General features: G+C 34.4%; 2 protein-coding genes across 2 annotated transcripts; one reads left to right on the top strand and one right to left on the bottom strand.

The window, feature by feature from the left end:
* Positions 1-1,048: 1,048 nt before the first annotated feature.
* On the bottom strand, positions 1,049-4,476 carry LOC148603139 (52 kDa repressor of the inhibitor of the protein kinase-like). The gene has a single exon (XM_088551307.1). The coding sequence runs from the start codon at positions 4,314-4,316 to the stop codon at positions 1,152-1,154; it is 3,165 nt and encodes a 1,054-aa protein (XP_088407433.1). The 5' UTR covers positions 4,317-4,476; the 3' UTR covers positions 1,049-1,151.
* Positions 4,477-6,297: 1,821 nt separating this feature from the next.
* LOC148603138 (uncharacterized) lies at positions 6,298-17,280 on the top strand. The gene is made up of 2 exons (XM_088551306.1): positions 6,298-6,393; positions 14,253-17,280. The coding sequence occupies exon 2, from the start codon at positions 14,300-14,302 to the stop codon at positions 16,109-16,111; it is 1,812 nt and encodes a 603-aa protein (XP_088407432.1). The 5' UTR covers positions 6,298-6,393; positions 14,253-14,299; the 3' UTR covers positions 16,112-17,280.
* The last annotated feature ends 5,892 nt before the right edge of the window (positions 17,281-23,172 follow it).

Genomic DNA, 23,172 nt, shown 5'->3' with positions numbered 1-23,172 from the left:
CACAATTTTCTTGGGGGATGCCCCCCAAACCAACCTAGTAAATTCGGTTCACTTTGTGATCCTGTCAAGAAATTTTTTTGCCCCCCTCCCTCCTAAACCAAAAACTCTGGATCCGCCACTGAATTATATGAACAGACAACCATCCAAAACAGACATACAACACGTTGTAGTTTAGCTCATTTTGTTTCCGCTATAATCATGAAACAACTATAATAAGAAAAAGGGACAAACAATGTTGAAGGGTCTAATATAACCTGGGGGCATCAAAGGTAGCTAGCAAGAGTATGTACAATACAGCCATGCTATTGAGCTATAGAAATAAGAGACAGACAATTTCATTATTAGGGTGGGCTTGCTATGATCGACAAGAACTGCATCAAGTTTTCGTTTAAATCACCAAGAGGTAATGACATTTTTGAAATACCAAAAGTTGTAAGTTCCCTAGCATGGTTTGTAACTGAAACTCTTCTTCCCATATGATGATACTAAAAAGGTCTGGTAGTTTTAGGCTGATGTATATCTACAGTGTTACTGTACGTAGTACCCAGGGGCGTGTCCAGGATATTTGAAAGGGGTGGCGTAGAATAAAATATTTATATTTTAAAAAATTTTTGGACCTTTTTTGGCTTAAAAACATAAAATAATAGAGAATTGCACTAATGTAACGGTTCCTGACTTGGAGCATGTATATTTTATAGTTAAAGTGTCAGGGTGTGACATTTTTTATGCCGAGTTTTCTCCATTAATTGTCTATGGTATATTAAAATGATTGGATGGATCTTAACAGCAGTAGACCAATAACGAGAAATTCCAAACTCAAGGGTATAAGGAGTAACTTAACATTTCAATACCTAGGCCAGGATTTTATGAACGAGAGGCGTGATTAAGGTTGAGGGTCCATGGGGAAAATCAGAAGCTCCTGAATTTCAACAATTTAGCATCAAATTATGAAGTAATCCCTCTATTTTTGATTAAGTTCGGGTTTCGTTGAACGACACACGATACAAGACAAATAAACACTGAAGAATAAAGTTCTTTCGTTCTGAGTATTTCTTTAATGTGGAAATATACATATTTCTAGTATACATGTACCTTGACGCAAAACCTAAAATGAACACAGAAAAATACTGACGGACTCTCATTTTCAATTACTAGAGTGGATTCATAAGAACCATTTTACGTGGATTTCTCATGGCGTAATCGTCAATAATTTTATCAAAATCAAGTTTAATGTCTCTGTGAATATACAAAAGAAGCAGAGCATTTAGGCGATCCTCCTTCATGGTGCTTCTCAAATCATTCTTAATCAACTTAAGGGATGAGTTAGCTCTTTCGGTGGAGCTTGACGTGACGCCCGTCAAAGCAAGTAAGAAGAGAACTTTCATGATGTTTGGAAATAAAGTCGAGCATGCCCTTACATCAGTTAAGGTTGATGTTATTGACTCTGGTTTGTCCGATTGATTTTCCCAAAACGACTTCCAGAGTCTCATCTCTTGCCTGAATGTTTCAGGCGAAGGCATATCGATATTGTAATAATCATAAACATCCTTCTCCATCTCTTCGGAAATGAGGTGAACTCGGAAAGGCAAAATTGACAAGGCAAGAACAACAGAGACAGCCTCTTGACCAAAACGCATATCAAGTTGCTGAATTAGCTCATCAAGATAAGGTAAGTAGATTGCCCGTTTAAAGTATTCTTTATCTGATGAAGCGGGAACATTGTTACGATGTGTCTGTCTAGCACAACGACGGGGCATTTTAAGCTCATCAAGTCCGGCCTTTACTGCCATGTCAGACGCATTACTGTAAACCAAGTCAAACTCTTGTTCATTTTTACGGGTTTCATCGATGATCTGTTTCACAGCTCCGATCATTTTATAACCTTCAACAATGTCTAAAGATGAGCCTTGAAGCTTAGAACTTACTCCACGTACATAACCAAAAAAGTTGTGTACTGTTTGGAAGCAAATAATAAATGTACTATCTGTTATCTTGGACAGAATGCCATGAGCATCCGTAATAGCCTTTTGGTCCCACGAACGTCCCTCATTGGAGCTTATGCCTTCTAAACATGCTACCAATGCCTCATACATTGTCGCGAATGTGTCGAGTGTGGCGTGTTTCTCTGTCCACCTAGTTTCACAGAAGATTTTGAAATTTGATTTAGAAATTTTGTTATTTTCTTGTCGATTGTTGTTAATATCTTCTACCGCCGTTTCTAGTCGTCGGCTTCTTTTAGGGGAATATTTAAAAAATATCCCGAGTTGTTTGAGAGAATCTAGCATGAGATGGATTTCTGTAACCTTACAACTTTTACACAGCACTAAACTTAGATTGTGACTAGCGCAATAATGATACATTGCGCGTGGAGAGATTCGTGTTAACCGTGCGGCACATCCAACGTTTTTCCCTGACATATTTCCTGCCCCATCCATAGTCTGCGATCTACATAACTGGATATCCAAACCATTACTAGCGAGGGACTGAACGACAAGATTACAAAGGGATTCGCCAGTGGTTTCCTCGGCCAAAATAAATTCTAGCAGGCGTTCTACTGGAACTCCATCGACGACATAACGTAAAACCAGTCCTAATTGTTCCCAATTGCTAGTGTCTGATACCTCGTCGCATTGGATTCCAAAGTATCCACCAAAAGGCTGGGACTTCACTTCTTCCACAATAGATTTCTGAATGTATGTCTTAATGCAAGTTAACAACTCGTTCTGAGAAGTGTTTGATGTGTAGGTTGCTACCTTTGAACACGTTTCAAAATGTTGTTTTAGGGTTGTATCGCCCGCATTTATTCTAAATTGAATAAGTTCTTTGAAATTACCCTTGTTCTTACTATGGCCTGTATCATCATCCCGATGTCCCCTAAGCGCCATTCCACGCCTTCCACAGAACTCTAAACACTTAAGCATAGATCTGATTATATCACGGTTCTTAGCGATGATTGCTGCATTATTCGATTGCAGATTGACGTCGATTCTGTGTGACTGATTGACACACGATTTCTTGAACCCATTCAATCTAACCATCGAGTCAGCGTGATTACCAGTCTGTGCATGCTTTTTCAAATCGACAGTGGTGTCTTTCCATTTATTGAATGGTTCTGTAACTAACACTCTTGGTCGGCGACCGGATGTGTCCGGAAAAAACTTACAAGCAAGGCAATATAACCCATCTTTCAACTTTGAATATGCTATGAATGGGAATTGCTCAAACCAATCGCGACAACAAGATCTTTTAAAAGTTCCGCTTTTGCATCTTTTATCGTTATATAATTTAAACGGAAATTTAAAGCCTGGTTCCGGACACCGATTAGACAAAATCCTGAATTTTACATCGTCCGATAGGGTATGTACATCAATGACTCCAATATCATCTGATAATTGCGATCCAAAGGTATCGTCAACTGGAATTCCCGCAGTTTCCTCGTTGCGTTCATTGTTGAAGATAGGTGACTCATTATCTCCAGTACCGGAAGTTTCATCGTTATTGTCATTACAGGACATACATGACTCATCATTTTGAGTATCTGCAGTTTCGACGTTATTTTCATTGATGGAGACAAAAGACTCATCCACTTCTTTACCCGAAGTTTTATTGTTGCTTCCGTTGTCATCAATTGACATCTCATGGCTAGTATGTTCTATATTTGGTATGTCAGTCTCATAGTCAGTGGATCGCGGTGAATTAGACGCCTGGACGTCTCCAACTACGTCACAGTCGACCACTCTTAGTTTAGAACTGACCAGGGGTGTTATCTCAAACTGTGATTCAGCGAATCGGTCTGTGATCGATTTGTTTAAATCTTTGATATGTGATATCAAACTTGAACACGAGGAAAATGACAGTACAACAGCTTTACCAGATGGAACACATAGTCCCATATCATTGCGACTGTGTGAATCAATACAATAAAGTATCCCTTGAGCCTTTTTTAAGCCGATAGTTGAACCAGGGTTACTTCCAAGTGTAATGAAAGAAGTTTCACTCTGTGCTAATGATTGGTGTAATGCAGACTCTAAAGTAAATGTTAAAGCGTCAGAATTGTCACTTTCCTGTTCCACAAGTCCACTCATCGGATCTTTCATTGTAATAGAGAAACTTTCGTTTTCAATAAAAATATTCTCCGGAAACTCTGTTATTAGCATGTAGCCATCGGTAGTACAAACTTTATGGTACAAGTCAGTACCTCTTAGAAGAATATTATCTATTTCATCTCTAGTCTTTGGAATAGTATTATCCAACATGAAAGCCAATGCAATGCACGTACATTGTCGTCCACCGCCGTTTATATCACCTTGATGCATTGACCCTTTGCAAACCAGCCTAGAATGCAAAAACAAAATCTGTTAACATATGAATTACACGGACACGTATGATATACTTAACACATTTGTAACGGAACTTCCCCATTTTTTCATTCTTGTTAAAGTGCATGTCATTGCTATACACGTAGCCAAATGTCGCCCCCCCCCCCCGAAACCGAAAAAATCAAGTCCCATAACTCATACAGAATTAAATGAAACATTTATAATGATGGTGCGAAATGATATCAACTACATGTCATGTTAAACAATCCTGCAAAAAATGAACGAATCCGTCCAAGGTTTCATAGGAGTTGTGTACACAAAATAGTCACTGTGTGACGGACGAACAGAGGCCACCATTTCCATGCCCCTCTGACGCGTGGCCGATGGAAGACAATGCAGGGGAGATATTCTTGAATGTCTCTAATGTAGCAGGAGTTGCGTATATAAAGACTGAGAAGGTTTAAAGGGTAATTATATAGTATACTGACAAAACATATACAAGTGATACCTCGCCACGCATAAGGGGATGGCAAATAGTGTACTATAAAACTGTAATTTCTCACAAAAATAGTTCGTAGATTTTGCTAAACATGGATTTAATATTAACACTAAACAACTACATTGAACTGTGCAAATGTTAAAAACGTGTATCCGTTCTCGAGTTATTGTATTAAAACCACCGGGATGGACGGACCGACGGAAAATGTTGTTTGTGCTGTATTTATACCACTCACCAAGAAATTTGTTCTGCATGCACACGTATAAAAATTGCGGTTTTTATCCAACGCAATCATAGGTTTGAACCCCGTTCTGGATATCATAGTCAAATCTGAGTGACCCCTTCCAAGGCAACGCGTGAAAAAATAACCCCATTTTAGACAATTTAGCTGAAAATACAACCCCTTTTGTCAGAATATACCCAGTATTGTATATATAGTAATATACCCCCCGGTATATTTAGAATGGCTATGGGGAATCGAAGTTAGTGTCACACAAAACCAAAATTCATGTATTATACTGATTTACTTACCGTTTTGGTTGTTTAAAAAAGGTGTCCAAGACACCTTGATACGATTTTAAGGTCTTTTGACGTTTTGTTTTTGACATCGACATCTTTGCGAATTCTTTATCACATCAACAACAATGGATACTAATCGCAGAGTCGAACACGCCGGACTCCGAGAAACGAAATTTTACGGTTGATGATGACCCATCAAATTGGGGAATCAGTATAAAAAGAAATCAGAGTATGTGTTTAATTAATGAATATGATAAATTGCCATCATTCAATACAATACTAGCAGATTATAACGATAGTTTTTTTTTTTTTTTTTTTTTTTAAAGGGGGGGGGCGTACGCCCATTACGCCCTTACCTGGACCCGCCCCTGGTACCTTAAATATAGTGAGTTTCCATCAAAAATTTAATAATAATGTCTTTTAAGAAAATTTGAGTAGTGTTGTGCAAGATTTCATAGGTCTCTAGTGTCATCTTCATGGCCTGTAATTTTAATGATAATCAATTTAAACTGTTCGTGGGGGTGTTCGATCATATAGTGCACATCCCTGGATTTGTGGGGTTAATTTTTACAGGGGGCATCCATTTTTTGTTGAAAACCTTTCAAGTCAAATAAGCCAAAAAAGTGCTGATAAATCCATGATGATGGCTAAAACCCGCTACAAGCCTAAGAAAAGCATCGGTGTTTTTAGAGAAGGGCCATGAAAAGTCGTCATTGCAGGGACTTTATGTTTCCCTGCGGGTTATGTAGAGATACATGATTATTTCCTGACGTAATATATACATGTTAGCATTTTTATTATTGTATGAATATTATTAGGTGGTGCGAAAAAAATAATGTTGCTATATGTAGTAAACCATCTGATTGTTGGTGAAATCGACGAACATCAAATAAAGTCCGTTCATTGCTAGGACCGAATCAAACACCGTACATCACAATTTTAAATTACATTTCATTCCCTTGTCTATAAAGATCCTCGAAAACAGAAAAAAAGTGTAGACATTTGTGGTAGTTCAGAACAGTTTGGCACCTTATCAGGACAAATCTTACCCAAAGTGTGAGTTAACAAAATTAAAAGTAAATAATAAGAAATACTGCTCGCTCAGTTTGGCCACGGACATTATAGACAGCTGCAGAAAATTTTATTTGCACAAACACATTTACAATTACAGTATATGGTTATGGCTTATGCCTTATGGCATGAACAAAAACAGTACAATGTAATAACATAATATAGGGTAGGCATTGCCGAAAACAGTGAGCACCGTGAGCTCTACCATACATGTACCACCTATGCGAGACTCGTAAAAATAATAATGGACATTACAAAGTCAAAGAGGAGGGAGCGACCGGAATGAAAATTTTTGCTTCGCAAGTGCAATATTTTTATTTATATTAAATCAGCAAGCAAGATCAATATTTCTATTTGAAAATCTGTCTTGTTAATTAATAGGGGAATTTTTTTTTCAATGAATTAATAACTTGAACATTTTTTTCCCTAAAATTCCAACCCAATACCTCACTTTCCCCTCTCTCTCAAAATGGTCAATAAATTTGTAGCACTTCGCAATACTTTACATTTTTTATCCTTAAGGGCATCTCTAGCAACATCCATTTCAGTTTTGGCCTGTCAGATCAATCTGTACAGATACCGGAAATACATGTATTACAGTTCTCCACAGATAGTAGCAATAATTTACACATATCATGTGACGTAAACAAAATTCAGACGACAGTTGCAAATTCCAAACAAGAAAATGATTGCCTTTCCTGTCTTAGAAAAGCAATGCTTCAATTTTGATATTATAATCAGAGTTATGTTTTTTTCTGAGGCGGGTTAGGTTTTTGACAACAGCAGTAGTGCAACAGCGGAGATACACATTCATACATCCACGTGTTTCCCGAAGTTTTTATAAACATAACTTTCACTTCTTTAAATAAGTAAAACAAATTAGAAAAAGACTTGAAAACTATCAGAAAAGATGAATCTATTTTTACTGAAATGTAATCTTATCCTATATCTTTTTATTTGTTTGAATGAAGGAAATGATGAATTTTCTCTGTAAGGACAGTCACTTTTTGTTACTTCTGGGACATGACTTTTTTTTCGTTAGTATATTGGGGAACCTTAAGGGAAATTTAGAAAGTACATGTAATAACGGTAGAGCTCACACCGCTTCGCGGTGCTTGCTATAAACTAAATTTATGACCATGGTGCAAAAGTGGTGTAAATCTGATCAAAACAGAATGACAGGGATTGGTTACTCCTAACAAAGTCTATATAATGTGTAAAAATAGGCCTAACACTGTGCCTCTCAGACTCAGGTCTTTATACCAGTTAAACTTAAAGCCTATAAGATTTACATTTGTCATAGATTATATGCATTTTAGGGGGGGAAACTTTTCAGGATTTTAGTTATAAAAGGTGTAAATTTGACATTGATAATAATTGACAAGGTAATGATGAAAATACTGAGGAAGGGTGTATCCTCAGAACACTAAAATAAAATGTCAAGATATACCTGCAATAATCAATAATCACTTATTAATTATCAGGGGCGTAGCTAGGCCTGTTTTAGTTGTACCCAAAATTACGGCGAGGGCTCTTTGGGGGGGGTGGGGGGGTCGCTCAAGGCCCCCATTGAGTCTGGCAAGGCAAAGCCCCGAGGTAAACTCCTGAATTTTAATGATTTTGGAGCCAGTTTTTCAGAGCCTATACTACGTTCATGGTATGCATATGTGATAAATAACCTTTATTTCATCTTTAAAATGTGTGTTTTTATTTTTGTTACTTTTTCCGAAAGTGCTCAACTGTGTATTTGCGTATAGGCAGCTACGCCCCTGATTATCTGTAATTTTCATAGGGAAAATTAATGAAATTGGTCAACTACTGAGTGTTAATTAATTACAAGTGTATTTCATACTCATTATTACGTAAATAAAAAAACGTATAATTTTTAAGAGGTTTCTTTGATCTTTTTTGAAATCATATGGTTCAATGAAAAAGGAAGACCTATTGGTTAACAGCTTAACGGGATATAGTTTAGGAAATATTTTGATATTTCTTTCTCAGGAAATAGGTTCATTCATTTAGTCATCATTTTATTATTTTTCAAAGCACAGTTATTAAAAATAGCCATTGCCATTCAGCAGATTTTTTTTCTTTAATTTGATATTAATTTCATTTCAATAAATGCAATTTTTTTCACTAACATTCATTGACAAATCATGCTATTTGAACCTTTGAAAAAGCGAATTTTTGCCTATTTGTCTAAAAAGACCTAATTTTGAAAATATTTTTATTCCTCTTATTTTAAATGCTTAAAAAAAAATATATGTTGCCATTCCGCAATCTTCTATTTTTAATATGGGACATTACTCCTCAAAGTCTATCCAGTGGTTTTTACTAACACCCTTAGCAAACTTACCCTTTTTTCAACAGAGAAATTTGAAAAAATTGGTCCATAAACATCCAAATAGCAATGGCAGTGTTCTATATAGATTATTACAAATGACTTCTCCCTCTAATATACACCCCCTGGTTTGGTTTGTCATGTCTCAGCCTCAGACTTGGTGTAAATTTGTAATCCCTTTTTGAGATTGTTTGGCACTAGAAATATTTTTTTGTTTAGACCACCCAAAAGGTATTAACTCTTACTGCACTAAGTTTGTGGTAGTCCATGGTAGAATTTCATAGTGGTTTAACCTAACTGTGGTGGTCAAAAAATTAAACCTCCTATAAAATTTCAAAACATCAATTGATGGACATGTTACGTGTAACCTGAATATTCTTCTATTCAGTTTTGAAAAAAAATATTATGATTGTAAAGACTAACCTACAAAAGGAATGGATGAGTGACAAGAGTCATCAGATGCCATTATTCTTTTTGTTTATTCTAGTTCTTGTTCAAAGGTGTAATTCTCAGTTACGCATATATTTCATTATCATCTGACTTCGGTGAGGATTGTCTCCTATATAGCAAACCATTAATTAGTATGATTTATTTTATTGTAGGTTGAAGATCAGTGTTAAATTTGAATTTAATTTCAATGCATACAATAATTTTTAGGGTGTACAGTAAATCAAAATGGCGAACTTATCGTCAATGGGCTGGGAGGGTCCACCATGCATCACCCCACTCATCAACTTCATGGTGATTTTTAGGTACCTTTATTATTTACTTAATTTGAATATCTAAAATATTAGTTTTATTGTGTCTGTATGCTGTGAATGAGAATTCTGTTTGATACTGAGATCAGTTTCTAGGAGTAGGGGTAATATTTTTAACATTTTTTGAAAATCCTCTCTTGAAAATTGGTTTTTCTTGGTTCATTTATTTATAAAATTAAATTATCTATCGATTGATACCAAATTTGAGACATTTTAAGTGAGCAATAACTTGTAAAGTAGAATTTATGAGACTATTGACAGAAAAATTGAAAATCCAATTTTTCTCATTTTTTGATAAATTCTGACTACGAAAATTGCCAAAATTCATCATCAGAACCCCAGAAGTATAAATTATGATAATTCTAAACAGAAAATACCAAATAAACCATTTTTTACTGAAGCATGAATACTCTAGGGGTTTTGAGATTGAAAAATATGTGTTAGTTTTCTTCGTTCTGTAGAAAGAAGAATTTCGTAGAATGAAAAAACTTTTAAAGTAGATATTTGCCTCAACGAGGTATAAAATGTAGCCAAAAAATACAAAAATGCCTCAGTTTATTTTTTGGCCACCAAAAGATTTGTGAATGGGAGGTATAAGGGTACCTTAAAATCATATGTTGGTTGATGAGTGGGGGTGCACGGGTGGGGGATGGGGGGTGGGGGTTATCTCAGCCCACATACTATTATAAAAGAAATATTATACCGTATGAACATCTAGAATGTTGAGCTGATTTGAATATGTTAGTAAACATCCCTTGTCCTAATGTTGATGACGTATGATCCACACATACAGGCCTTTGTTCTTTGTTACATAAAAATCTGAATTTGTAATTGCACTGGAAATATATGTAGGTTGCACCAGAAAAAGGATAAAACATTATGAAATTAATAAGTTTTGGTTGACGGTAGTGTACTTCATAAGCTTTTATGGATTGATTCCCTATGAGCTACATGTACAAATGTATTTCTTGATATCCTAGAGCACAGTACCTGAACCGATCCATGCAACTAAACTCACGATTGGTCATCGATCAATGATTGGTTTCGAATCAGTCATCGATCCTTCAAACTGATCCATTAAACTGGTGATTGCATCACGAGACCACTGACTGGTCAATATATTTACCGATTACATATGTACATTGTTTTGTTAGTCAATTTTTACACATATAATTTTACAAAATGCAATAGATTTAAAAATCAATTATAACTTTTATTAAAAAAACAATATATGGATTTGATATCTTATAATTCGGGTAATTTCAATATGGTAGCATATTGGATTCGTTCCTGTGGTAATTCTTAAATTTACATGAAATGGTCATCCATCATTGTACATACAAAACTGTGGTCAGAGTGGTCACTAGTCATCGGTGATTGATCAATCTGCAGTCATCTATCTGTCAATTATTTGTGCAGATGGATTTAGGGACCACCTCCTCTCATTCTCCTTTTTGTTCCCTGATGCAAACATAATCGGGATTTATCTTCATCGATACAACATTTTAAGCACTGTTATTCCTAAAATTCTTTATTATGGATGATGAATTTTTCTAAGATTTATACTGATGTTTGTTACACAGATAAATAGGAAAAGATCAAAACAAGATGCTGACTGATTAACTTGTGAAAGTTGTTGCCATTTCAGCTTAGAAAATCTCACTTAGTTCATTTGTACAACATTTTGAGCATTTTTTATGACTCTTCAAATTCAGATGTAGTGGTTATCACCAGTGGCTGACACAAGTTTGAAATAAGGAACTGTCTGATAATATTTATACAGTGGCATAACTTGAGTACATGTACTTGTAAAAGTGTATTGATCTCGATGAAATCGTTACCAAAGTAAAGTTGGAATTTATTTTGGGGGTTATGACTTGAACTGCTGAGAAATTACTGTGAACCAATTTAATTTTCCCCAGTGATTTACTTTGCTAATTTCGCTAGCAAGAAAAGAATATGAAACAAATCACCTCTAATACATGTAAGTCACTTTATATCAAAATACATGTTGGAAAGAGTTTTAGATGCAGAATTAAATAGCTTCAAAATTGGATTGTTGTCCTTAATCAGAAAGTAAGTATCTGTAAAAATAAATTGATTACAGTAGATGCTCAATTTTAACTTCTCAACATTTCACATTTGAGTCACCATTTTCCTCCACAGTGTCTTTACTTAATTAAAAACTGAAATAAAATTGCTTCATTCCAATATTTTTCTTTTGTTTTGTTTCTGTATGTAGCTGATTTTAAATTTTAAGAACCATTAAATATACATGTATATTGTCATATGCATGTTAAGTGTCAGTCCCTGTAAGAATCAGACAGTGGGTGAAACATGGTATGAAAAACCCCATCGTTTTGAAAGTTTACTTTGACTATTTGCATGAAGGAAATAAAACAAGACTGTACATATCATTGAAATGAACTGAAAAGGAACATTTCAAGGGCAGATAACCCTGTTAAAAACCTCATTTTTCTAAGATTCTGTTGAAAAAATTCTGCGCGAAGATAGTGGTGCAGAGATCAAATAACGGTCTTTTCAAATAGAGAAAGCATTGATCCTTGAGTGATATTTTATTGTCAGATTGGTGGGGTTTTGATATGCATGTTTCTGTTTTTCCCATTTTGCCTGATTCTTACAAACACTGACACTTAAATTACAAACATATTTCTAAATGGTGACTCCATAGTGTTTGGTGGAGACACTGTTACTCCACTCACAAAATCTCCACTGTGAAGAGTGGAGAAATTAAAATAAGTGTTGACAGTAGTGTAACTAAACAGATCTCTATGATAAAGGCTGCTATTGTTTCTGAGTGTGGTGACTTGAATGTTATGTAATGCTATCAATTGAAACTACCTGTTTTGATATGCAAGTACAGTGTAAATCCTAGGGATTTTAATGTCGTTTTCATTTTTTGCATACAATTAAGTAGAACTGAGTATCATGAGAAATGGCATGATATTCATGATATCTAGAAGTGAAAGGATAGTATCTCAGTATATATTGCCCCCTTACACTGATGGCACTCAACCTTTTTATCATTTTTTTAGAAATCCAAGCTACTCCCAGACATATCATTTGACTGCTAAAGGGGCATTTACAATCACTTTCCCTTCAAACTTATGAAAAAAATAATAAAAAAAAGCTTTGCCTCTGAAACGTTTGAACATATTTTGTTGACATTTGGCAGCAATCATACTTAGGTTGTAGACTTCAAAAAGTTGTGTCAAATGAATTGTGATCACCAAACTTGTGAAGGATCATGATCACTATGTCTATCTTAAGAACAAAGGGATAATTTAAAACCAATCATCTTGATTTATATAACCTCCATATTAATATGACGGCAACAGTCAGATACGGTGAGTTCAACTTTCTTTCTTCCATGTTCATGAGCTTTACAATAGTGACTCTTGGTGGAAAATTGTAAAATGAGTCTGTTTAGAAGTTATCGCTCTTGACGGGCCAAAGAAATTTTGTTTGTATTTTTAGCTAATACAATAATAGAAAGAAAGAAACTTTCAGTGATAACTTTAGATAAGACCTACTGAAGTTTGTAATAATGTTATGATGGCCTTTGTAAACATAATTATTATTCTGCTTTATGAAATAAAAAGCCACCCGATTTCTTCTTTTTAAAGTTTATATGACTCATAATGAGTGAAAGACAGAACCAGGTCTAGTGCACTGGACACTTGCCCTCCTGTTTAAAAAATGAAATTGGTTGAAACAAAAGAAAATCACCAAAGAGTGTTGGTGCACACTTTGCACTTTGTTTGATCAGTCATCATGCCCTCCCTTTTTCAATTCATGTATCTGCCCCTGTGAACGACTCGTACTCTGAAGAGCCTCTGGTTTATTTTTGTTATGTTTAACCACTTTCATTATTTGTTTTATATTTGGTTGCTACTTCTTTTCATTATTCTTTTTAAGTAGCACTCCAGCTAAGGATCATGCGAAATATGATTCATGGGTAAAAAGCCTACATATTTTTATTTTTGATATTTTATCTGAAATGTCATAGTACACAGTAATTAACATGTGGTTTTTCATATAACCCGTGCACTTAGGAGATAAAAATTATATAAAGTGCACTGTAGATTTCAAAATTAAGGGAGATAACTCTGTAAATGGCACTCAAATACAATAGAATGTACTGGATTTTGAATGTGGATTATCTCCTAAGAGCAGGCAGAATTGAATGATTAATTACATATTTCATAGTATAGACCCATAAAACAACTTAATAACAAAAATAAAAATATGTAACCTTTCTGGGGGTGTATCACATTTTTCAGATTTTGCATGATTCTTAGAAAGACAGCTACTTAAAATACTGATAGTGTTCCCTGTAGCTTTTGAAAAAGACAGGAAAATCAGGGTTTAAAAAGGCACTCTAGCATGACATAGATAAATTAGAAGGTACATCATGCAAAGCATTAACATCTATTTATGGAAATTTGAAAAGGAGGGGCACTTGTGAAATCCATCAAAAGGACAGAGGGCTGATGCCCTACCAAAAACACTAACAGACTCAAACTGAATGCATTGAAATGTCAATGAAGTAGTTTGTACCATTCACAATATATCATATATTATATACAAGATAAAGTTGAAGGCAAAAAATCAAATAAAAATCAAACTAACAAAAAAACAAAAAGCAAAACATGTGAAAAATGTTTCAATTTGTTAATATTACTGATTATTAGTGGTTTATACATGTTTTGTATTTTTTCCAGGGTTTTTAAAGTTAGGTACATGTGACCTATCAAACAACAATTATACTATGGAGAATGCCTGCATGTATATGACAATAATAAAAGAAGAATTTCATGATGAAACTCAAGACAAAAACTCCCTATATGTACATGCAGGAAGTGATATATCTGACAAAAGTAAGGAATCTCACCTACCAGTTATTCAACTGAAAAACATATTAGATGAGACAACAGTTAGAAAGACAGTACAAACAGATAGCACTGAAGAGAATGATGAGTTAGTAAATAATCTTAATTTTTTTAAGAATAGTTTACCACACAAACAAACAAGTGGTGATGATGAACCAGAGAAAATCTTAACTGGAGAGGTTGGTACTTTTTTAGTGAATCATTGCCTTTCAGGAATCTCAAAGGTCAAGGTTCAGCAGGGATTCAATAAAAATACATGTAACAGTTCAAGTTCACCTTCCTCCTTGAAAAGAAAAGTGAACAAACACTCTTATGACTGTATGGAGTGTGGGAAAGTATTCGATAAAAAACTCTCATTAGACAGACATTTACTGACACATTCAGGGGTCAAGCAGTATTCATGTCATATATGTGGAAAGGACTTTGCTCACAGCTTTACTCTAACAAGGCACATGCGAAAACATTCTGGTGAAAAACCTCATCAGTGTGATGTATGTGGAAAGACCTTTTCTAATAGTTCGGATATGAAAAAACACAAGCTAATGCATTTAGATATGAAACAGTTTAGATGTGGTGTATGTAGTAAAGAATTTGTACAACTACAGTATTTACAGAAACATATGGGAAAGCATTTAGATGACAAACGCTACACATGTAAAGACTGTGGGAAGCGATTTAATTACTATAATAGTTTGTGGAAACATAAGCGATTACACAGACCTTGGACTGCTGAAGGTGAACCCCTTGAAACCTATGATTGTGAAAACTGTGGAAAAAGTTTCAACACCAAATATAGTCTAAAAAGACATGTGGTCATTCATAATAGTGAAAAACGGTACAAGTGTATTGAGTGTGGTAAAGGGTTTCATCAGTGGGGAGGTCTTCAGATTCATATAAACAATCATAAGGCAGAGATGCCATATGAGTGTGACATATGTCACAAAAAGTTTGGAGGTCATCCAAACTTGTTAATCCATAAACGAATCCACAAGACAGATAAAACTTTCAAATGTGGGGTATGTCTGAAGGAGTTTGCCAGGGCTGAGGGTTTGAAGAAGCACATAAAGATCCATAATGAGTCTAGAATAAAACCGCATAAATGTGATGTTTGTGGGAAGGGCTTTTATGAAGGTAGAAATATGCGGGTACACATGACAATACATACTGGAGAAAAGCCCTTTAAATGTCAAGAATGTGGTAAATGTTTCAGATATAAGGAAACCTGGAAAAAACACTTCAAAACACACACAGGTGAAAAACCTTTTGAATGTGAAATTTGCAGTAAAAGATTTAGTGCTAAAACTAGTATGAAAAGACATCTGAGAATCCATACTGGTGAAAAACCATACAAATGTGTGACTTGTGGGAAAGAGTTATGTGATTTTGGAAGTTACCAAAGACATCTTGAAATTCATGATCCTAAAATTGCTAAAAAGACAGTTATTCAAGATTTGAATGAATGTAATCTGTGTGGAAAGTTTTTTAAGACGAAAACTACTCTTAAAACACACATGAGAACACATTCTGGTGATAAACCATTTAAATGTTACACATGTGGCCTATGCTTTGGTGTGAATGGAAACTTACAGCGACACATTAGAAGAAAAAATCACTCAAGCACACAAGGTGGAAGCCTCGTGGAGATGCCTGATGACTGTCTTCAAGATACTATTCATAATATTTTGTCGTGACATCCTAATCCCTATGTTGGCACTTATGTGTAATATTACTATTGAAGTTGAGGGAGGGGGGGGCTGTTGCCTCAGTACTGAAGTATAGTCAAAAGTAGTCCTAATCCCTGAGATGCTTTAATGTTTGTTACAGAAATTTGAAGAAAATACCCTTATTATTGCAAAAGTTTTGGGAACCATCCTGCCTGTCTGTCTGTAAGTGTAACTCCTCCTAAACTGCTCAATGAGTTTTTATGAAATTTTTTTGGATGGTTGGACATAATATGTGGAGGAATGTACAGTATTTATTATAGGATTACTTTAAAGGGAGTAAAAATTAGTATGCACAACTCTCCTCCTCTACCACTCAAGGGATTTTATCAAAATATTAAATATGAGCCCCTAATGAGGTTTGTGCATCATATTTACATGTACATGGTGTAGGTACAAATGTATGCATGAAGGATACAAATTGTTGTCAGATGACTGCAAAGGGAGATGATCAAGCTTTATTACTGTATATTTAGCATGGCATGCAGGAGAGAGGGGTTTGTTCTTGGGGGTATCCTCTTTACAAGCTTGCTCACTGTATTTTTAGTTACCATATAATATAACTACTGTATTTCTGTGTAGGTGTTCCTATATAATTTTATAAATAAATTTTGTACAATAATAAAGTTGAAAATAATGGGGATTCAGCTCCTACTTATTTTTAAGAACTAAGTGCTATTATGACAATCTTTATTTAAAAAATCAGACAGGATGTGATTCATGCATGTCAAAAACTCATCACATTCAATTATATTTCTAAGTTAGAAACAGTTACATACCACATAACCTTTCTTAGTTAAATTTTTATCTCCTTTGAGATGATAATTATTTAGATTGTGTATGGAATAGGTACTTTGGAAAGAGTTACTGTTCTTGATTTGGTAGAATGAAGTTAGAGATGATTACCTATTGTTTTCCCAAAAATACAAGATCTGCATACTATAGTTAAGTCTAAATATTGCATATAGAGACCAAATATTTGTTTTTTTCTATAGGACTACATCATGAGTTACCCCTTACCTTAACTTTATTTGGATTAGTATCAGGACTGGTACATGTTCTAAAGAGTAATACACATAGTTTAATGTGCAAAATATCCTGTGATAGATAATATTTGTCATTAAATGTTGTATCTGAAATTCAAACCAAGTTTTTTTTTTTTAATGACCTGTTAAATCTGCAGACTCAGTTTATGTAGTATAATGATATGGCCGTTTTGTCATTCACTGACAATTTATTTCTAGACTTATAGATGATTTCTTACCTTGAAACTAAAGGAGTTAAGAATTCATTCTTATGATTGTATCCTAACTTTTTAGAAGTAATGACAAAAAAAGGGAGGTATTAACGAAACTTAGTATTTTTGTCCATTTCTTTAAAAAGGAAAGTGAAGATCTCGCTTATTGAAAATGCAGATTTTTTTTGTGGGAATGATCTTGGAAAGTCTAATTCTCGGTGTGACGTCACACTTTAATTTGATGGATCAATTGAATTGAAGGAATGTTAAATAACCGGAACCAATATTAAACTAATATTTAAAATACTCTGGGTTATCTTTTCAAAAGATCTTTTAAAAGAAGAGTTTTTTTTATTAATATAGAGTAAAATCGGATAAAAGCAGGCCTAGGGGTACTTGAAGAGCACATTGATTTATTTGCCTAAGATTCTACCACTAGGCCCATTTCTAAATTTGTCTAAATGTCCATATTTTTCAACGAATTGAAGCATGCCAATATAGACTACGTTGTCATTCAGAAAGTTGCCCTTGCTTGAATCTGAAATGCAATCCAGTGAGATGAGTTTTTTTTCTAATTTTATTCTCCTGTTTCTCTTGACGGGATTTTATACACCGGTGTCGGTTTGGTTGTTATTCACACTTCGCACTATAGCTATAAAAAGTAAGAATTCAAGTTAATTTCTATTGATGTAAGCTACTTTTCGTTTTTTTTTTTTTTCAATTCTACGATTTAGATACACGTACTTAACGACCGACAGCTGAAAATATTTCTTCAAAAAGGACCTAATTATCGTCCTCCAGCCATTATCAATTGGAATAAATGTCGTACATGTAACATCATTCAGGATTCGCGCCATTCGTATTGTATAAAATGGATAAAGCGTGAGAATGTAGATAAGAAAGCATTGTATTCTTTCTTTTAAAAAAAGTTATGAAAATAGATGATATCCGAATGAAACATTTTCAGGAAGTTCCTCAGGAACACTTTACTCCAAATAAACATTCAACATCAAAATAGTATTTCCCGCATAAAACACAAATTGAAAGAACTAAGCAAGAAATTTGTTTTTGTTCCTGCTGATAAAGCTGAAAATAATATTGTTATTTAACATAAATTTTACATCGAAATTCTTCGAAAAGAAATTACGAATTAACCAACATTCAAACTGACTGAATTTTCAGAAAGTGACATGGTTTGTGTTCTTATTTTACGACTTATGATATACCGTGATTTTCAACCCCGCATGGGAAGAACTGGGATTGATTTTACATACGATGGGGACAAAACTTTGTTAGGTTTAAACTGGTCAGGAACTGGCATTTCATTTAACTGCTATTAGCCCTTTGTACATTAATTTGTGTAATCTATAATTATTCAGTTTCTTTATTTCCGTTGTAACAATGGACTCCTACATGTACCTTTTTGAACTGATTTTTAGGAGTGTTTGTGTAGTATTTTTTTTCACAGTGGCCAGATATTGAAGGGGGAAGGTTTTGATCACGGCAAAGTACTTTATCCCCGCTGCATTTTTGCGCCTGTTCCAAGTCAGAAATTTCTGGCTTCCTTTACAATTGTTATTAATTTAGGATTTTTTGTTTGCTAGCTGTGGGGCCTTATAATTTCTACCAGTAGATGCACAATATCGCGAAAACGCTACCAGCAATTTTCAGGAAACATTTTACTTGAACTATTTATATCTCTAGTAATGTGAGCCTCCTTCTAATTTATATATTATTCTGTATTACACCCTTTTTTTAGTTCTGGGTCCTCACTCTGAGACATTTAATTTAAAATTTATTTATTGTTTTGTAACAAAACTTCTCTGAAAAAGCTGTCTAAGTGATACAAAAAAAAAAAAAAAAAAACAAAAAAAAAAAAAACCGGAGTAAATATTCGGCATCTCCAATTTTGAAGAATTTCTAGTATTTGGTTACGAAAGAGTTGAGCTAGATATATAGTCCGATGTCAAGCGGAGAATTTCTATAATCTGAAATGGCTTTGTGGGTGTCATTTGATTTCATGTTAAATCCCACCACAGTTTGAACACATCTTTCTCTCTCACCATTAGGATGAGCAAAAAGTGAATTATTTGCAACCTAAGTTTGAAAATCTTACTCTTTGATGAAGATTGTCCCTAATGAGGTCATCAAATTATCCATATAGTGAAACACATTTTATTCCTGTGAGACGAAGTGAATATAGTTCGTGTGATAACTTAAATATCCTGTGACGATGTTCATTTACGTAAGTGGCTGTTTGAATTTTACATACAAATTAGGTAAAATTGGCAAATGGGACATGAGATGAAAATCATTTACGTGAATGTCTTGAATCAGCACTTCCTCCGTTTGGTCCAAAAAATAATAGATCTAGTAAGGTGATCAGCTAAATCATTTTTAACTCTATTTTCAAGTCATACTTTTCAAACGTGCTATGGTGAAATTGAATTTGATACAAACTTATAACTGATTTCAAGAGTTATGTCCCCTACCCTAGGCCTACCTCCTTAAATGAACGCAAAACGATGCACGAACGCTAAAATTGGAAACACGAACGTTTCAAGGATTGTGCAACTCGGTTACACACGTACAATGAAGCGTGCTTATAGTGCATGGTCATGTTTAGTATAGAATGTTGTTTGTTCTTTACAAAAATCCCTGTTTCGGAAATACCACCACCCGACACAATTCCGTAAATAATATTTGTGCTAATATTTGGATAACCGCTGCATAGAACTCCACGAAGTGATCTTTTGTGGTAATAGTTTTGTTTGTTTGTTTACTTATTATTCTTCGAATCGTATGATGTGAATGTTGCTTACGAAATCGTTACACTTAACTCAAGTAGACCTCTGAAACTTTTACGCTCAGTTTTTACAAAGAAATATGATGGAAACATTCCACAGCTAAAAAAAAACAACCTGTTAAGATAGCCATGAAAAACATAAACAGGAGAATGTACTAAAACGACTAAAAATTTAAGTATCAACAAATCACAAGGACCTGATAACATTTATGCTAGAGTCCTAAATGATGTATGTGATGCCCTAGTAATTCCAATACCAATTATCTTCAACCTTTTTGTGAACGAAAAAAAAAAAAAAAAAAAAAAAAAAAAAAAAAAAGCAAGATTTGAAAGAGGGATGCATTACAGCCACATTTAAGAATGGCAACCGAAAACAGGCATCAAATCACAGGCTAGAAAGTTTGACGTAAATACTCAACAAATTGCTTAAAACATTCGTTAGAGACCATAATATTATTGTATCACTTTTTAAGGAGGTAGACCTAGGGTAAGGGACAGAACAATTGAAATCAGTGATATGTTTGTATCATATTGAATTTCACCAAAGCCTTCCAAGCTTTCCTATGAAACAGAATGAAATCAGTCCAAGTTACTTTGATTCTTACATTAGATTGATGTAAAATGGTGAATACAAACGTTCTAATGATTTGTAAGAGTTGTGTCTCCCCTTAGTCTACCTCCTTAAAACAAATCATATGTTCAGTTATTTCCAGTTTGGATTTCTGTCAGGAAGATCAACGTCATTTCAGCTATATCATGTACTTGAGAAATGGACGAAAACCCTGAAGAGTGGAAGTTCGATTGATTCTATATACCTTGACTTTATGAAGGCGTTCGATACCGTAGTGCATAAATGCCTTATAGGAAAACTGGAGAGTTATAGAATAGCAGACAGGATGGGTGACATCATCCCAAGCGACAGAATTCAAACAAGTGACAAGTGGGACACCCCAATTCGGCGTACTTGGACTCATACTATTTATGATTTATATTAACGATCTATCAGAAACACTTGCTATGTTTGCAGGTGATACTAATGTCTTCAAACAAATACAAACTACAGCTGATTTCGAGGCATTACAATCTGATTTATCACGTCTAGAATCTTGGTTCTTTTTATTATACAAGGCACCAGTGCGATCAAATCGCGAATACACCACACAGGCAAAATTATTTCATGTGATTTTCACATGAATTTCACCTGAATTGAGCAAATTAACTAAGTGACTGAGTTCACGTGAAATTCGGGTGAATGGAGCCTTCACGTGAAATTCACACGAAATGTTCACATGAAATTCGTGTTTAGTGAAGTTCTCATGAAAATCATGTTAATTTCATGTGAATTTCATGTGAAAAATATTTGCCTGTGCAATGCTATATGGAGTCCGTAAAAAGTAAAAGATATATCAGCAATTGGAAACGTACAAAGGCGAGCAGCTGAACTTGTACCATCATTTAAAGATATGAATACGAAGAACAGGATATATTTCAGTATTGGTCATTTTATAGGCTCCTTCCATGCTGGAAAACAGGGTATATTTAGTTTCTTTGTTTCCCTAGGCCTGATTTCACTGTCTGACAAAGTACACTCTCGTACAAATGATCATTTGTCTTGTTTTTTTAGGGAAAAGGGGGGGACTGGGATTTGATGTCAGAAAATATATTCTTTTTCATGCTAGTGCATAATTTTTATTTGTTGTTTGTTTTAATGATAGTACAAAAAGCTCTTGTTGTGTGTCTGTAATTGTATTTATACAGTCATGTACACTTGTGTCTGTGCATTTAATCATAAATACTGTTTTGTTAATACCCCATTTGGGCCATGATTGGTGAAATAAAATACTTGGAACTTGAACTTTAGTATAAATATTGAAGACTTCGTTGCAAAGAGTCTTAATGTCGTTCTAATATCTGAAGGTGTTCTTAAACTTTCTTACCATTTTTAGAAGGGTTTTTACTTATTCTAACCATAAACTGTGATTCGTACCAATAAAGAAAAGTGTTTATTCTACTCTCGTTGTTTAATAAGAGGGTGTTTATTCAACTTTCGTTGTTCAAGAAAAGGATGTTTATCACACTCTTGTTGATTAAGAAGAGGGTGTTTATCCTACTCTCGTTGCTAAAGAAGAGGGTGTTTATCATTCTCTCGTTGTTTACAAAGAGGATGTTTATCCCACTCTCGTTGTTGAAAAAAGAGAATGTTTATCCTACTCTCGTTGTTTAAAAACATGATGTTTATTCCACTCTGGTAGTTTAATGTTAAGTGTGTTTATCTGCTCTCGTTGTTTAACAAATGGGTGTTAATTCTTCTCGTTGTTTAAGGAGACGATGTTCATCCTACTCTCGTTGTTTAATGTTAAGTGTGTTTATCTGCTCTTGTTGTTTAATTTTGAGAGGGTGTTTAACGTTAAATCACTCTGGCTGTTAAATGTTAACGGTGTTTATCCCTCTATTGTTGTTTAAAAGGTGTTTATCCTGCTCTCGTTGTTTGATGAGAGGATGTTTGTCCTACTTTCGTTGTTAAATGTTAAGGTTGTTTAACATGAGGTTTTTATCGACTCTCGCTGCTTAAGGAGGGGAAGTTTCTTCTACTCTCCTCGTTTAAGGAGGGGAAGTTTCTTCTACTCTCCTCGTTTAAGAAGGGGACGTTTCTTCTACTCTACTCATTTAAGGAGAGGATGTTTCTTCTACTCTCCTCGTTTAAGGAGAAGATGTTTATACTTCTTTTTTTGTTAAATATTAAGGATGTTTATATGCTCTTCTTGTTTAACAATAGGTTATTAATCTATTCTCGCTGTTTAAGGAGAGGTTATGTATCCTTCTTTTGTTGTTTAATCTTTACGATGTTAAATCTACTCTCTTTGTTAAATGTTAAGGTTGTTTATCTGTTCTTGTTGTTTATGGAGAGGATGTTTATCCTTCTTTTGTTGTTTGATGTTTAGGATTTTTAATCTTCTCACTTTGTTAAATGTTAAGGGTGTTTATCTG

The sequence above is a fragment of the Perna viridis genome, chromosome 11, assembly GCF_037379345.1.
Source record: "Perna viridis isolate PV_CMFRI_1.1 ecotype Kerala chromosome 11, ASM3737934v1, whole genome shotgun sequence".
Classification (NCBI taxonomy): Eukaryota; Metazoa; Mollusca; class Bivalvia; order Mytilida; family Mytilidae; genus Perna; species Perna viridis.
The sequence above is the reverse complement of the archived record's forward strand: the minus strand, read 5'-3'. Positions and strand labels throughout refer to the sequence as shown.